Source organism: Mytilus edulis, chromosome 8 (assembly GCF_963676685.1).
Source record: "Mytilus edulis chromosome 8, xbMytEdul2.2, whole genome shotgun sequence".
Lineage (NCBI taxonomy): Eukaryota > Metazoa > Mollusca > Bivalvia > Mytilida > Mytilidae > Mytilus > Mytilus edulis.
This window is the reverse complement of record NC_092351.1, coordinates 2,509,703-2,526,319: the sequence shown is the minus strand read 5'-3', so window position 1 is coordinate 2,526,319 and position 16,617 is coordinate 2,509,703. Positions and strand designations below refer to the sequence as shown.

The window sequence follows — 16,617 nt, the reverse complement described above, 5'->3', positions numbered from 1 at the left end:
ATAAATAGATATATTCCTGTGAAGAAGCATAAGAAATTCCAATGAAACAACAATTACCAAGAATTTAGGATGATTGATAATAAAAGCAGACCATGTGACATTTAACTAGGCACGTACGTTGGGTTATTAACTATTGTGTGGGTCTATCAGATAACAGATGTAGACAATTTGCAAACAAGGGGATATGTAAGTACTTAAATAATCAAACTGTATGGTTTATATTTACATCTTAACGAATATTTGAATTGCAATTATTTTCATAGTTGTTTTGATAACTCACGGTAAAAATTCTGATTTAAAAACATATTTGTGCTATAAACCATTGTTAACTTAATCCACGAAATCTACCTTTTCGCTTTATTAATAATTAACATAATGAAAGTTATTTATATTATTTGTGTTAAAGCGCTAGCATCGAGGGCTATTTGGAAATAATTATGCCCTATCTTGTTTATTTCTAATTAGAATTAGTCAAACTTAATCTATTTCTAGTATGAATAAGTCAGGGTTTCGTTCATCTTCAACACAATCAAGTACAAATTAAATGGCTGATATTCAATTTCGTAAAATTACCTGTAATTTAAGAATGAATGCCTTTAAATTCAAGATACATTGTATGTATGTGACTTGATATATTTTACGACATAATATTTCGTCAATTAGATGTTGGCGTTGTAAGTAATCCAACCTGTGTTTTTAAATGTATGTCCAACGACCAAACAAAACGAAGCTCTTTGATGATTGTTGATACTATATATGATTGATTTGGAATACATTATCTGTATCTTATATAAAGATCAAATACTGCGTACCTTCCAAAGGAATAAAAGTTATATGTAATTGTATAGAACAGCGAATTCGGACCAAATCAGGAAGAACCTTTTAAAAATAGAACAAATCTTATACACACAAAACCTCCTACCTTTTCGTGTCACTTTAAAAACATATGTCAATTATTTGAACTATTTTGACATGAAATAAATGCTTATGGAATATAAACCAATGTTGAAGCTTTGTCAGAACATTACGAGTGTTGTATGAAATTAGAATGAAATATGTTACTCCTATTAGAAGTATCTTTCACGAAATTGCTTCTCTATTGGGAATGAATGAATTATTTAAACACTACTTGGTATATATGTTGTTTACTGTATACATTTAAAGAGTAAAAGAGAATCTAAAACATTTATAGCAAATTATTTTCACGGCTTTCATAGTGTGTCAATTGTTATCTTAAAAAAATTCCTTTTGTAATGTTTATATTATTTTATTTGTGATTGATCTTGTTTACAATTTTTCTGTTTAGGTTTAAAAACCTAGTAGGAAAATGAATTTTACACAAAATCAATACTTTTTGCTTTTTGTTTTGATAAAGGTATAAACATTAGTTTATTCAGTCTGTCAATATATTAAATTTCCAATGAAAACTGAGGTATTTTTACAAACATGATATGCCGGTTGTGGTAATACTTGAAAGTTTCCAAAATAGTCTACAGATACCCCAAAACAACATAATGCATTAAAACACCCAAGATTAGTATTTCTTTGTTTCATTTTTATTAATGATTGAACCGAACAAAATCATATACTTTTTTATTTATATTTCGTAGATGATGACTTTTTATTCAAATACTAAAATAAAATAAAAATAATTATCCTTGTTATATACTTGTCTTATATTCATATATCATAGGGACAACATTCATTTGTCACTTTAAAATACTAAAAATTTTAACATTCGCAAACTACTCAACCAACCAGTTAACTCATTTACTCAATTCATGAAAGGACGTCCACGTATCAAATGTTTATTAACGATTGAAATCAAATACACTTACATTATTAAAAAACACTAAATTTGATTTTTTCAACAATGTCCAGGTATTACTGTTCACATAATCAACGATAAAGCATGATTCGTTGGTTACTTGTAAGTGTCAGGATGAGATCTTTACTTTGTCCCATCGGAAGAATCATACTTATAAAAAGCACAAAAAAAATCGCTTTAATGTTTTAGATCCGCATTTATATATTGACCATTAGATAGGAGAACTATCAACATGCTAGTATATTTCAGGTACATAATATGCCGGTATTCGCAATGCTTGAATTTCAAAGTCTTTTGGTAAGTTTAAAGTGTTTAAAAGTCAGAATTTGTGTCAAAATTTTATTAGCAGTTTCAGAAAAGCATGACCATATGCATTTTCAGCATTTATTTATCAACACGATATAGCACAAAGCAGATCATAAACAATTACAACAACTGACACAATTACAAAATCTGTTAACAGAATGAATAAAATCGAAATATATTACAAGGCTTTAATTGTATGGAAGACACATCTTGATTTGTAACATAATCTAGTAAACTTCATGGTTTGTATGTTATATAACAATACAATGTCAAATGAAAATATTGACTATTCACAAAAGCGTTCTTTTCACAGTATCATATTTTGTATTATCTGGTAACTGCAATTACAGACACAATATCGGATATATTAAGAAATAAAAATTGAGTCCAAACAGTTTCAAAAAGCCTACACACTTATGTCTATTGTTAATTATTTTGTAGATTATAATATTGGTGTTTTCATCTGAATCCTACCGTTTAAGATGTCCTGATAGATCCCAGAGACAACTACGAACATCCGTATTTTGCAAAAATAGTTCCAGATTGCTATACACATGTCTTTATGATACAAATCAGTTATCGTTTTCTGAACAGTGTAACAGAAATCCAGATTTTGTAACTCCAGGTAAAAATATAAAGCTAATACGATCAGTTTGTGATTAAGCTATCCCATCGAATTAGAGATAAAGTGTACTACAGATACAGTTAAGTCTGCCTCATATCTTGACTTACATCTAGAAATTGACAATGTAAGGGTAACCAAACTTTACGACAAAAGAGATGATTTCAGATTCCAAATTTTGAACTTTCAATTTCTATATAGCAACATTCCAGCAGCGCCTGTATACAGAGTATATATCTCCAAATTGATACGATATTCCCGGGCTTATATTTCCTATCATGATTACCTTTATAGATGATTGCTGCTCACAAGGAAGCTATAAACCAAGATTTTAAATCGGTGAAGTTGTAATCGTCCCTTTCGAAATTTTACGGACGCCATCACGAGTTGGTTGAACGATATGGAATAAACGTTTCACAGATGATATCGATATGTTCCTTATGTCATAACTACAATACCCTTTAATGATCTTTATGGGTGGACAGACCTTCTAGGCCTATATAAATAATGTATTTATATATTAAAATGCGCATTGTTGCATAATATTCCGAAACAGGTAATTTATTATTCTTGTGTGCACCTTTCATACTCAGATGTTTGAATGATTTACATGTTTCAAACAATTTGATACATACATATATGTATATATTTAGCTAAATAACATGCCCAACTTTGAGATTATGAAACAATGCATAAGGAGAAAAAAATGCTAATATATAACAATAAGAAAAGAAGATGAGGTATGATTGCCAATGAGACAACTCTCCACGAGAGGCAAAAATGACACAGAAATTAACTAAAGGTCACCGTACAAACCCCACCCAAAACTAGGGGTGATCTCAGGTGCTCCGGAAAGGTAAGCAGATCCTGCTCCATATATGGCACCTGTCGTGTCGTTTATGTGATAACAAATCCGGTAAATAGTATAATTTTGTAGGTCACGTTCGTGTTGTTTATTCTTTAGTTTTTTATGTTGTGTCATGTGTACTATTGTTTGTCTGTTTTGTCCTTTTCATTTTTAGCCATGGCGTTGTCAGTTTATTTTCGATATATGAGTGTGACTGTCTCTCTGGTATCTTTCGTCCCTCTTTCATTAAAGGGAAAGGGATTGTAGTTACGACGTAAGGAACATATCCGATGTAATTTGTGAAACGGTCATTCCATAACGATCAACCAACTCGTGATAGCGTCCGTAAAATTTATTACGGTATGTGAATTTCTTCAGTGTGTAAATAAAGTTTTTAATAGGTTAAAATATAGCATAACTAGATGGTTTTTGTTTATACTTAAATACTTAGCATTAACTCATCAAAAAGATGAATCAAAGTAGTTACTGATATATTCCATCGTTTTAAAAAAAATTACTTTAACAAAACAACAACCCACAATATTTCGTTTGTTCTTTTATTTAAATTAATTTTGGTTTAAATTACTTCACCTTTACATGTCTTTGTCTCTGCAATTAAATACGATACAAACGGACATAAGAGTCACATCACGTCGTAAATTTTGAAAATATATCAGTAACAAATGTAGACAAATTTGAAATTTGTGAAATCTATATATGTGCTATGGAAAGTATTCTGGCCAGCAATTGATTTTAATTCAAATGTTTTTCTTTTTTTTTTAAGGAGAAAGGTATGTTATATCAGGTAATCTTCGTAACGTAGATTGTTCGTCAAAACGATATCAGCCTTTCCGATTATGGTCAAATGTAAGTGGAGAGTGTTTGTACAAAAAGTCGCTATGTGATGGAGAGGGTCAAGTAGTATTCAATAATGGGTCACTCATTGAAGATAGAAGATGTCGTTGCGATTACACAAAAGGATATGCGTTTATCAAACGACCAAAATACAACTGTTCGTGTATACCATCAGAGGAGGACTGTTCCTGTTACATCAGTACATGTCCTGATAGTTCAGTGTTATCGTCAGGTATATGATAAGCTAAAATGTACAACGAAATAAGTTAGAACTTTAGAATTTGTTAAGTTCAACTGTAAAACAATAAAAATATGGGTAAACAAATAAACTCATCATAGATAAAAGGACTAAATTTTATATATACGCCAGACGCGCGTTTCGTCTACAAAAGACTCATCAGTGACACTCGAATCAATTTTTTTTTAAAGTACAAAGTTGAAGAGCATTGAGATCCAAAATTCCTAAAAGTGTTGTCAAATACAGCTAAGGTAATCTATGCCTGATGTCGAAAAGCCTTAGTATTTCAAAAAAATCTAAATTTTGTAAACAGTTAATTTTTATAAATATAACAATATCAATGATAATTCATGTCAGCACAAAAAAAAGTGCTGACAAATGACCATTATATACACTTTAAAAATAGTTAGGATGTAGTTATTGCACCCGTATCATAGGACTTACAATTTCCAACGAAACTATAATTGAAACAAACGAAGATGATTCCTCACGAGGAAAGTAACCTATTAGACGTAGTGGCAGTTTTATGAATAGTTACAGATCATCATTTGTCATAAATATACAAAATCTATTTAAAGCAATTAAAAAGAGAAAAGTACAACTTTCATGTTCACTTTTCTTGTATTTCATTATAATATACTGGTATTTTCATAAGCATAGAAAAGTGGTTAGATTTTTAGTCATTGTAGGAATTTGACTCCGTCCTTAAATTAGGAGTTACTTTTTTTTTTTGGATAAGGTCAAAGTAATATGAAAATATGATTGTCAATGAGACCAAATGACACAGAAATTAACAACTATTGTTAATGTTTTTAAAATGTGTTTTTGTGTTGATACAACCCTATCATATGTTGTGTATTTAAACGCATGTTTAAGCATGCCACAGATTTCTGTTCCTATGCATATTGTGTTCATGTAATTTGTTGCTGTCAGTCGTTATAAAATCTATTTACTTTAGTTAATACTGAATATGTAATTGCTTTCCGTCAATATATTAATGACTTGCAGTTTGAGTAGTTTATTCACGTGAATTGTGTCTGTAGTCATACTTGGAGTAAAGTTTGAGTAGCCAAAATATAATTATGAACTAGTTTGTTTGATATTGAGTGCCCTGTTCTATATACTTGTTGGTTATATTTAAAAAGTCTTCGGAATAACGAAATGAAGGAAAAACAATAAATTATAGTCTTACTTAAATCATTTATTTTTCATCGAAACTTCACGACAAATTGTTTGAATTATATAAACTTTATTGAGGTAAAAGATTAAAATGGGAAAAACTATACAAAACATCAAATGACCTAAGATATAAGAAACTAATGATCACTGTACGGCCTTCAGGAATGAGCCAAATCAATACCGCATTGAAAGCTATTGAATTATCAGCATTGAAATGACAAATCAAAAACGAATCAAACGATTAAACGAAAGATCTGATTTATGTACGTCACAATCAACGGACAACACAAATGATACTGGTATACAGCGAATAACGATAACCACTAAATGAAATTCACCTGACCTGGAACAGGCGTATTTAAAATAAAGCTGTGTAAAACATGCTTGTGGAGGCAAATCCTGCAGTATAATTAGTATATATTTAATTCGATCCAAATTGAGAACAGAATCAGTATACATAAGAAAAGTTGAAATGGTTGTCAGAAAAAGCATTATAATTTCGCAATCCGTAAGAAATAAAAAAAAATATATATGTATTCAAACTGGTTGATGAATTTGGTTAATGCTTAGGTTTCAGACAGAAATTCATTAATCCTATTTCGTTTCAATAGTTACCATCAACTATAAATGGTTAAAACAATTTCGGGATTGGAGGCACTTTTATAGACAATATAGGCGCAAATACAAAATTTAATCCTTGTATCCATGATGAATTATTTATTTGCTCACCCATTGCTGTCAATAAAATGAATTTCTGTGCAACTGTCATACAAATGGTTGGATAAGCTAGCTATAATGATTTAGTTTGAAATTGTTTGGCTATCCCTCATCTTTTATCTTGCCAATAACCGGACCAAAATTATTACTTCAATTCTTTGTCATCATTTGTCATCAGTAGCTATTTCAAATATTTGTCAGCGCTTCGCGTCTCGCGTTTCAAATTTGAAAATTTAACAGTCTCGAGTGGATAGATATCGTATCGTAATCGATACAGTTGTATAATATATATGTATCCCGTTAACGTTTCGAATAATAAACAACAGGACGGAGTTAAAAATTTATGAATTGCTGTATGAATGTGAATTTCAATGAATTAGTGCCAGAAGTCAGCAAATTCTTCTCTCAAAACTTATTACCTGTTTTGAAGTGCTTTGTTTTTCATTATTTCGTAGATTATGAATGTGTTGAGAAAAAACGCCAAGTCGACTTAAAATGTCCTCTCATGGTGATTGAAAAGTAAGTATAAATGTACCTTATTATTTGATATTATTAGACATTTGCGGAAACTGCGGGTTCCGTTCAATAAAATCCAATAAAACTTCCCCAAAGTCTTTTGGAAGATGAACGGAAAAACGGATAGACCATGTATATATTTCCTGCGTACAACGCCATTTTCTGAATGTACCTTCATCAGGAACGATGAAAGTCAAATGTATGAAAGCTAGTGGTGTACAAGAATCGATACAGTTAAAAAACAAACTATATGACCAAACAGAAGCTACAAATAAAAGCAAGATCCATTTGAAGTCAGTTTGCCTGGACAACTTCACCCTAGAATTGATGACAAACGGGACGATTTTAACATCCCAATTATCAAATTCCCTTTTCGCAGCAGTCACATACCCTCTTCCCATTCGTACAGTGTTTACATATCTCAGGAGCGCATGTTCACACTACATTTATACTGACTTCATAAACAAGAGTGTGCTCCTTACGCAGCAACTGGTACAACAAAAGTTATGAGGAGGAAATATTGAAAATGGCAGTCCTTATATTTTATGGACACCATTACGAATTGATTTATCTATACGGTGTGTCTGTGTCTACAATAACTAAGGATACGACTGTTTTGCTTAATGTAAATTCGCATTGCTATAAAAAGTGTCTCGGTATTTGTTCATCAAACAGTTAAGTATTTAGTAACGATGCTTTATTTTTTTAATTCTGATTAGATATACACCTTTCCACTATTCACAAGTATGCCCCGCCCCTTAGCAAAACACATGACAATCACGCATCATTGGACAAACTACTGGAAGTTAACCTATAAATAAAGGCAACAGTAGTATACCGCTGTTCAAAATCTTCCTCTTTATTTGACCTGTGAACAAGCTTTCGTAACCATGTAACCTCAAGTTTCCAAAATATTCTATAAAAACCCTAAATACAAAAAGTGGTGCTTTGAAATACCCAGGATATATGTTTATAAGATAGAAATGTTTTACTGCAATGAAAAGTAGGATTAATTACCTACAACTGTCAAATTCAAGTGAATATTTTTTCGACCTATTTTCGTATGCAACCGGATGTGCTGTATTCCTGTCATGTTATGTTGTCCTTTTATCGGTATTTTTAGAATTGCCATTCAGCTTGAGGTTTTGGCTAGCCATAAAACCAGGTCCAACCCATCATTGTGTTCTTACAGGAAAATGGTTGTTGTTATCAAATAGTTAGCTTCATTGTATGTTTCATTGGTGTTTGTTTTAGTTGCACTTCACTGTTTCTGTTGTTCCGTTGTTTCTTCTAATGGTTGATATGTTTCTCTTGGTTTAAGTGTAACCCGAATTTGTTTCTCTTACGCGATATATGACTTTTGAACAACGGTTTACTAGTACGGTTGCCTTTATTATATGATCCTTTTTTTTTAATTTGTTAATTAGATTATTTCCTTAGATTATAGTTTAAGCATTTAATAAAGCGATGTGATTCAGTTATACTTCTCTTTTGTTGTGATTCATGATACAATACTTATGGTTTTATTATTATGTTTTATTTAAATCAATTAATAAGTTTTGTTTTGTTATTTGTAGTCGCAGTTTGCTGATTCCAGAAATTAAAAGAAAGCAGGGTAACGAAGACTACAACTATATGTTTTATAAAATAAAATGCAAATTAATTAACAGTTTATATTATCTACATGTATATCAGTTCTGTTTGAAAGAGAAACGAGCAAAGTTGCTTTGTAATTTAATAATTAAAAAACTGCAATTTTGCACAAATAGTTTTTTAAAAGTCGTGCCAATATAAAAGACGAATGAATAACCTCGGTTGAACAGTGTTCTGTTTAAGCAGTACGTTTATCTTTGACATGTAAAATATATATAGACGTACAAAATTTAAATATTGTTATAAATGTTGAATTTTTCTTTGTGTAAGGTGTAATGTATTTTTGTTTTATTTCAGAAAAAATGAAACAGCTCAGTGACATTTTTATTGCAATGAACGGCATGTGTTTTCTGATTCTAGCATATATAGGTAAAACAGATTTTTATGGAACATATTTCAAGCTGTTTTGTGCTTTTAGAACCAAATCTACACATAAAGGACACAGTTACCTATTTATCGATATTGAGTTTATTCTTGTTATAAGTATATTCATATACACAATAGATCAAGATCATAGTCGACCTTTTATATCTTCTGGGTAAATTAAAAGAGTTATAAAAACTTACCATTTGTATCAGTTAGACTTATCATCATTTTTTACACATCATTTTCTTAATCAAAGAGATTGATTGATTGATTAATTTTTGGTGTTTTGACGCCACTTTTAAGCACCGCATTTAGGCTATTTCGTGGCCGTCAGATTTTATTGGTGGAGAACGCCGGAGTTCCCGGAAAAAACAATCGACCTTCGATAGGAAAACTGACAATCCTAGACAATTAAGATTGGAGTCGAATGCACCCGCACGAGCGGGGTTCGAACTCACAACCTCAGCTAATGATTACAATAGTAACTTCTTAAACCACTTGGTCACCAAGGCTCTTTCATCAAAGTGAAGGTGAAAATCAGGGTACACTGTTTTAATCAAACAAAGAGTGAAAATCAATGTAACACGTTTTTTTATTACCTCAATTAAAATGAATAAAAATAAACAACATGTTCTAAATTATAAGCGTCTGAAGCGCTTTTCTTGAATTATCTTCATCAGGAACACCCAAAGCCGAATATTTGAAGGTAAATGATGTATAAGAACCGAATCATTTATGAGTTTGACTGTTCCTCTGGTATCTTTCGTCCCCCTTTTTGAAGAGCTATATGACAAAAAAGCATAAAAAAGTTTAGCTTTGCCTTAGGGATTTGCAATAAATATTTTCAGCACATTCACTTGGAGGGGGATGAGATTTGTCAAGTAAAAAAATGTACTGACAGACTATCGATAGATTATATTTGTAGGTATAGGAAGATGTGGTATGAGTACCAACGAGACAACTCTCCATCCATATAACAATTTATAAAAGTAAACGATTATAGGTCAAGGTACGGCCTTCAACACGGAGCATTGGCTCACATCGAACAACAAGCTATAAAGGGCCCCACAATTTCAATTGTAAAACCATTCAAACGGGAAAACCAACGGTCTAATCTATATAAAAATTAAACGAAAAACGAGAAACATGTATAAAAGTGTCATTTTGTGTAATTGATTAATAATTGAATAACGTGCTTTTGCTGATTTGATGAGTGAAATCTTTTCAAAATGCTTTGTATAGTTTGAGATTATTATCAATATTTGTCTGTCCTGAGACATGTGTAAGTATTGATAGCCAGTCTACTTTAAAAAGTAGACAAGGATTTAAAACAAAAAAAAACCTTGGCGTCATGGGACATCTATCTAAGGAAATGACAAACATTTGAGGCTAGAAGAAAGGCAATAGATTTGATTGTTATGTCGTCGCCTGATCAGAGGAAAAGGTACAGTGTCGAGGTCGTACACATATCAGAAATATGCAGACTTGATAATCAAAAGTAAAATCACAAAAATACTGACCTCAGGGGGAAATCAAATCGAAAAGTCCCTAATCACATGGCAAAATCAAATGACAAAACACATCAAAAACGAATTGACAACAACTGCCATATTCCTGACTTGGTACAGGCATTTTCAAATGTAGAAAATAGTGGATTGAACATGGTTATATAGCGCTAAACCTCTCAAACTAATGAACATTTTCAAGAAAATTTTTGGGGGTAAATAAATGAGAATATCCAAGTTCCCTTGGGAATTACGAACGTTTTTATATGTCTATACAGTCCTAAGGCAACCTAATTGTTTGTTATTTTAACACTAACGTGTATATTTAGTTTTAGCAATAACTATCATCGTCTTTTGGAATAGAATACATAACAAAGGTAAGAATTAATGTTCATTGATACAAATTTGCTTCCGCAAATTGCAGGTTTAACATTGTTATGCTGATATTTAGAGTAGTAACATAATTATACATATGAAATGTCTGAATAAAAGTCAACAATAAATCTTATTTTGCGACTGATCATATAATTATGAAACAGTACATTATAAATTATAATGCAATTTGGATGTAACAATTGTTTTCATTGGCTAAAAGTTGCCGTCAAATCCACAGTTGACCAGGCGTAACTAAGGAGGGACCCGCCATTTTGAATTGATTGAATCAACAAATGTTCGATTACTACTACATAATCGAAAATAAAACAACACCAACCTCGAATTCGCCGTTTTAATGTAATTTTATCCCAATTTGAAGCGTACAGGTAACGTAATAACCTCCAGTTTATAAGTTTTCATTTGTATGACGTCACGTTTAGCCATGACGTCTTTGTGCCAAAATCGTTCATGAAGTTTCGCGGATTTTTTTCTATTTGTCAAATTTAGACATTTTTTCAAGATTTATCGTATTTTTTTCTTTTTTTTATGCATTAGAATCGGAATAATAGTACTGTAGTTGAAGAGTTGCCACCGTCAATTTTGATTTGACGGTCGCAAATCTCCGTTTTACTGTCTCCGCTACGCGTCGCCAGTAAAAATGCATTTGAGACCGTCAAATCTACAATTGACGGTGGCAACTGTTCAACTACAGTACTGTTATTCCGTAAATATAATAATATGTAATTAGAACGTCAAGGGTAAAATATTACCAAAAAGTTAAGTAAAATCACGAACAAATGTTGATATCTCGGATAACAGAAACCCGTCATCAGTATGATTGTCATGTAAAATAAATATCTGTTCTGGTTTAGCTATAATAATCTTGAAAATTATACAATCAAAACCGATCACTGCAACGCTTGTACAATTCGTAAATTTAAATAGTTTGAACAGAGAATGCGATATGAACAGGTCTATTTTTAAAAGTTTAGCAGTTTGATAATAATTTTAAAACAATTATCAAGAATCAATACGTTGGTAAATATTTTTCACAATTAATGTTTTGGAGTAAGAATGAAGTCCAGTATTGAATCCTGAGCTACTGGAAACAAGTGATGGAAGGGACTAATTCCATGTTTTTTTCATAATGCCCTCTGGGAAATCTATCCTTGACTTTCTTTTGAAAAAACGTTTCCGAGCAAGTATGACGGCCCTTAACCAAACCTCGTGGTATATGATGCTTTGTTTTTTTTATCTCTTTTTCTTTTTTTTGCATGTTCACATATTTATGAAAAATACAAAATTCTTGAATTAATAGATATTGACGTGGAGAACTGTAGAAAACCATCAGCAACAAAAAATAGGAAGGAAAAAACCAGGCAAACACCAAAAACTGATATTAACAAGCCAACTGTATCTACAACATTTGTATTAAGTAAGCATAACAATACTCCCCATACACAAGCAAACACAAAGGAAGCCAAAACAACATCAACACCAGCAGCAATTAAACCACTCCCGACAGAGGTGCAACAAAAGTCCAATTTACGTTATTTATCCAAACAGCTGGCTGATGGAGCTTCAAATGAGATTTTACATCGTAATGTAGATCAATATAAAAAGAAGCTTGAATCAACGGAAGAAGCACTAGCGAAAACTAAATTACAACTTGAAGAAGCCGTTGATTTAAAAATTCAGATAGAACAGCTTAAATTGATAGTAGAAAAAAAAGATAGAGACATGGAAAAGATAAATAAAGATATGCAAAATAAAGAAAAGGAGATGAAAACAAACCTTAAAAAGATGCAAGATAAAGATAGCGAGGTGCAAGAAAAAGAAAAAGAGATAAAAAAACAAAGCGATGAAATAATAAGACTTGCAACAGAAAGGCGAGAATTACACAATCAAGTCCTGACATTGAAGGGCAACATCAGAGTATTCTGCAGAGTTCGGCCATTACTCAAACATGAAACTAAAGGACGTAATGGGACCATTGATCACATAATTTTTTCTGGTGACAAGGAAATAAAGCTTGTCCAAACTTCAGATGTTGCATTCAATGAGAAAATATTCACCAAAAAGGGACATGAGAAATATGAGTTTAGTTATGACAAGGTATTCAGTGACAAGGCTACACAGGAAGAAGTATTTGAAGAAATATCACCACTTGTTCAAAGCGCATTAGATGGTTTTGATGTGTGTATATTTGCTTACGGTCAGACAGGATCTGGAAAGACTTATACAATGGAAGGTACTTCTGTAAATGATGATGACAGAAATAGGGGAATGATCCCAAGAGCAGTTCATCAAATTTTTCAAGAAATCGAGAAATTAAAAAATGAAGAATTGATTTATTCTTTAGAGGTCTCATTCTTAGAAATATATAATGAAACAATTCGTGACTTGCTTAGTGATGTAACAAATTACGCCAAACTTGATATCAAAATGGCTGAAAATGAAAAAAACAAAAATAATAAAAAAGTCGTCGTTCCAAACCTAACCATCGTCAGAAACCCTAGAATAGAAGAAGTTTCTGATTTGTTGAAAAGGGCATCTAAAAAACGAGCTGTAGGAGAAACTGAGCGCAATGAAAGTTCATCCAGAAGTCACAGTGTGTTTTCACTTACTTTAACTTCTAACTCAACAAAAAAAATAGAGGGTACCTTGCATCTGGTAGATTTGGCGGGGAGTGAAAAATTCGAAAATTCTGCATCAGAAGTTCAACGAAAAGAGACAGTAGCAATAAACAAATCACTCAGTCAACTAAAAAATGTCATCAGGAATATACGAAGTAATCAACAGCATATATCGTACAGAAATTCATTGCTAACTCGTCTGTTACAAAATTCATTAGGAGGGAATAGTAAAACACTGATGTTTGTGAATGTTTCTCCTCAGAAAGAATGTATTCAGGAAACAATAAATTCTCTGAAGTTTGCAGCAGAGGTAAACCAGTGTAATATAGGAGTGGCGAAAAAGAAGAGATAAACATCGGATAGTTACTATATTAATATATATATGTTCTGCTAATGACATATTTGTCTAAAAGTTTAAAATATGAGAAAATTGTAACACTTGTTAAAACTGTATCAATATTTGAAGATCAAAAAATGTATTGTTGAACATAAATTATTTAGTCCTTCAATAAACTAATTTCAATATCTTGTTGTGAACATATTACATTATTTTTTCGATGTTTGGGAACATTTTAAAACGGTATTGGCTAAATAACAATAAGGTGGTGTGGTATGATTGCCATTGAGACAATTATCCACCCACGTTCAAATAAAGCCTTTTAAATTAAGAACAAGAGTGTACCCACTTTAATGCTCGCCTGCTTTACTGACTTTTGATTTTATTTTTGGATGTTTTGAAGATAAAGGTTTGACTATAAGTACCACGTAAACTTGTTAAATATCCATAGTAGTAGATCCAAGACCAGCTCAATCCTGTCCCACAGACATCTACATGTACACTCTACACAGTAGCCAAAAAAGGTTGACATATTGATTATGGTACTTGAAAAACAGATCAAAACTAAAAACAATTAACGTTTACAAAAACCGTTAAAAGATCATATTATACCTGGAAGACAGACGTGTTAACTTCACAATCATTTCATTAACCAAACAAAGTTCTACTGCTTACGCATGTTGAATTTGAAAAACAGACCAAAACACTAGTTTAACACTAGCCAATGAACCTAGAAAATGAAGTCAAGATCGGATGATACTTGCCAAACAGACAATAAAATTGAAAAAGGCAATGGGGAATGTGTCAAAAGGACAACAACGCGACCCAAAAGCAGAAAACACGTTACAGCCGAAGGCCACCAATGGGTCTTAAATGCAGCGGGAAACTCCCACACCCGGAGGAGTCCTGCAGCTGACCCCTAAACAAATATTTTTCTAGTTCAGTGATAATAGACGTCATACTAAACTCCTAATTATACACAAGAAATTAAAATTAGAAATTTTACAAGACTAATAAAAGCCAGAGGATTCTGACTTGTGACAGGCGCAAAAATGCGTCGGGGTTACACATGTTTTTTTCTTAAATCTCGACCCTCCCTATAACTCTAGACAATGTAGAAAAAAATAAACGCACAACAATGTGCATAGTAAAACTCAGGTAAGGTCTGAGTCCGATGTCAGAATAGGTAACAGAATAAAGTAAACAAAATGACAATAATACAAAAATTAACAAAGAACTACTAGCAGTTACTGAATGCCAGTTCCGGGCCTCCATTAAACTGATCGAAAGATTATGTCTTCATCATATGAATATCAAGCACGATCCCTCCCGTTAGGGGTTTAGTATTATATCATCATTAAATATATGAGAAGAACATAACCCGTGTCATGCCAACAACTGGTTTATTTATAATCATTCCATGCACTAACTATAATTGATCTTTCGGTTATAAAGATGTAGTACCTAACAAACAGACAAATACTAAAAAACTGTAATATATCATGAAAATGAGGTAATGGTCAGATTATACCATCCAGTTGGAAGTGTACGGCTTACAATCAATCTTTGCACCAAATATAGTAGACATATTTGCTTATAGTATCCGATATATAGACTTGAACACGAAAACGATACCTTGTTATCTAATCCATGAAATTAAGTAAAGCTCAAGTAAAAATACAGACATGAGAACCATGCCTGGTACGCACTTGCCAAAAACTTGTTTTTTTAATTATCATTTGAAGAGCTTACTTAACATTAAAAACAAAAAATAATCTTTCAAGTAGTCACTGAACCATGAAAACGAGGTCAAAGGAAATGGACATATGACAGACATAAAACCTGTATAAAATGTAAAGCATCAACGTTCTCTACCTTTATACATTTTAGGCTTTTTAGTAATAAGCAAAGTTAACGCAGCTGACGCCGAGCCACTATTCTTAAGTCTCTTTTTTGCGACAAAAGTCGCAGACGAGACAAACACTCATACCGTAAAGTCGACTATAAAAGGCCACACCATGATAAATATGAAAAAATTCAATGAAAAAACCTAACGGTCAAATGTATATCAAATATTTCCCAAAAATCAAAGCTGACAGACCTGAAGCAAAACGAACAACTGAACTACAGGCTCCTAACTTCAAATTATCATAACACAATGTATATTGTACATGTATATAGAATGTGGCATCGAACAAATAATTAGCATTTAGTTTACATCTATACACATGTTGTTATAACTAGCAATTTAACATTTACAGTGGGAACACATACCCTTAAAATTGAAAATGAAAATGGGGAATGTGTCAAATAGACAACAATCCGACCAGAGAGCAGAAAAAAGTTGAAGGTCACCAATGGGTTTTTAACACAGCAAGAAAACCAGGCATTCGGAGGCGGGCTTCAGCTGGCCCCTAGAAAATGTGTTCTATAAAAAAGAAAACTAGATGCGGTATGATTGCCCATGAGACAACTATCCACAAGAGACCAAACTGACACAAAAATTAACAACTATAGGTCACCGTATGGCCTACAACAATGACAAAATTGCATATTGCATAGTCAGCTATAAAAGGCCCAGAAATGACAATTTAAAACAATTTAAACGATGTGCCCATTCAGGAGGTAAACTGTCAA

The 16,617-nt window shown here is 32.1% G+C and overlaps 1 protein-coding gene across 1 annotated transcript; it reads left to right on the top strand.

Moving 5' to 3' along the window:
- Positions 1 to 14,172, top strand: LOC139486859 (carboxy-terminal kinesin 2-like). Its single transcript, XM_071271927.1, has 9 exons — positions 1 to 186; positions 2,078 to 2,125; positions 2,576 to 2,759; positions 4,388 to 4,690; positions 7,048 to 7,111; positions 8,686 to 8,723; positions 9,059 to 9,130; positions 10,962 to 11,009; positions 12,326 to 14,172. Exons 2-9 carry the CDS (start codon positions 2,087 to 2,089, stop codon positions 13,993 to 13,995), a joined length of 2,418 nt encoding a protein of 805 aa, XP_071128028.1. The 5' UTR covers positions 1 to 186; positions 2,078 to 2,086; the 3' UTR covers positions 13,996 to 14,172.
- The last annotated feature ends 2,445 nt before the right edge of the window (positions 14,173 to 16,617 follow it).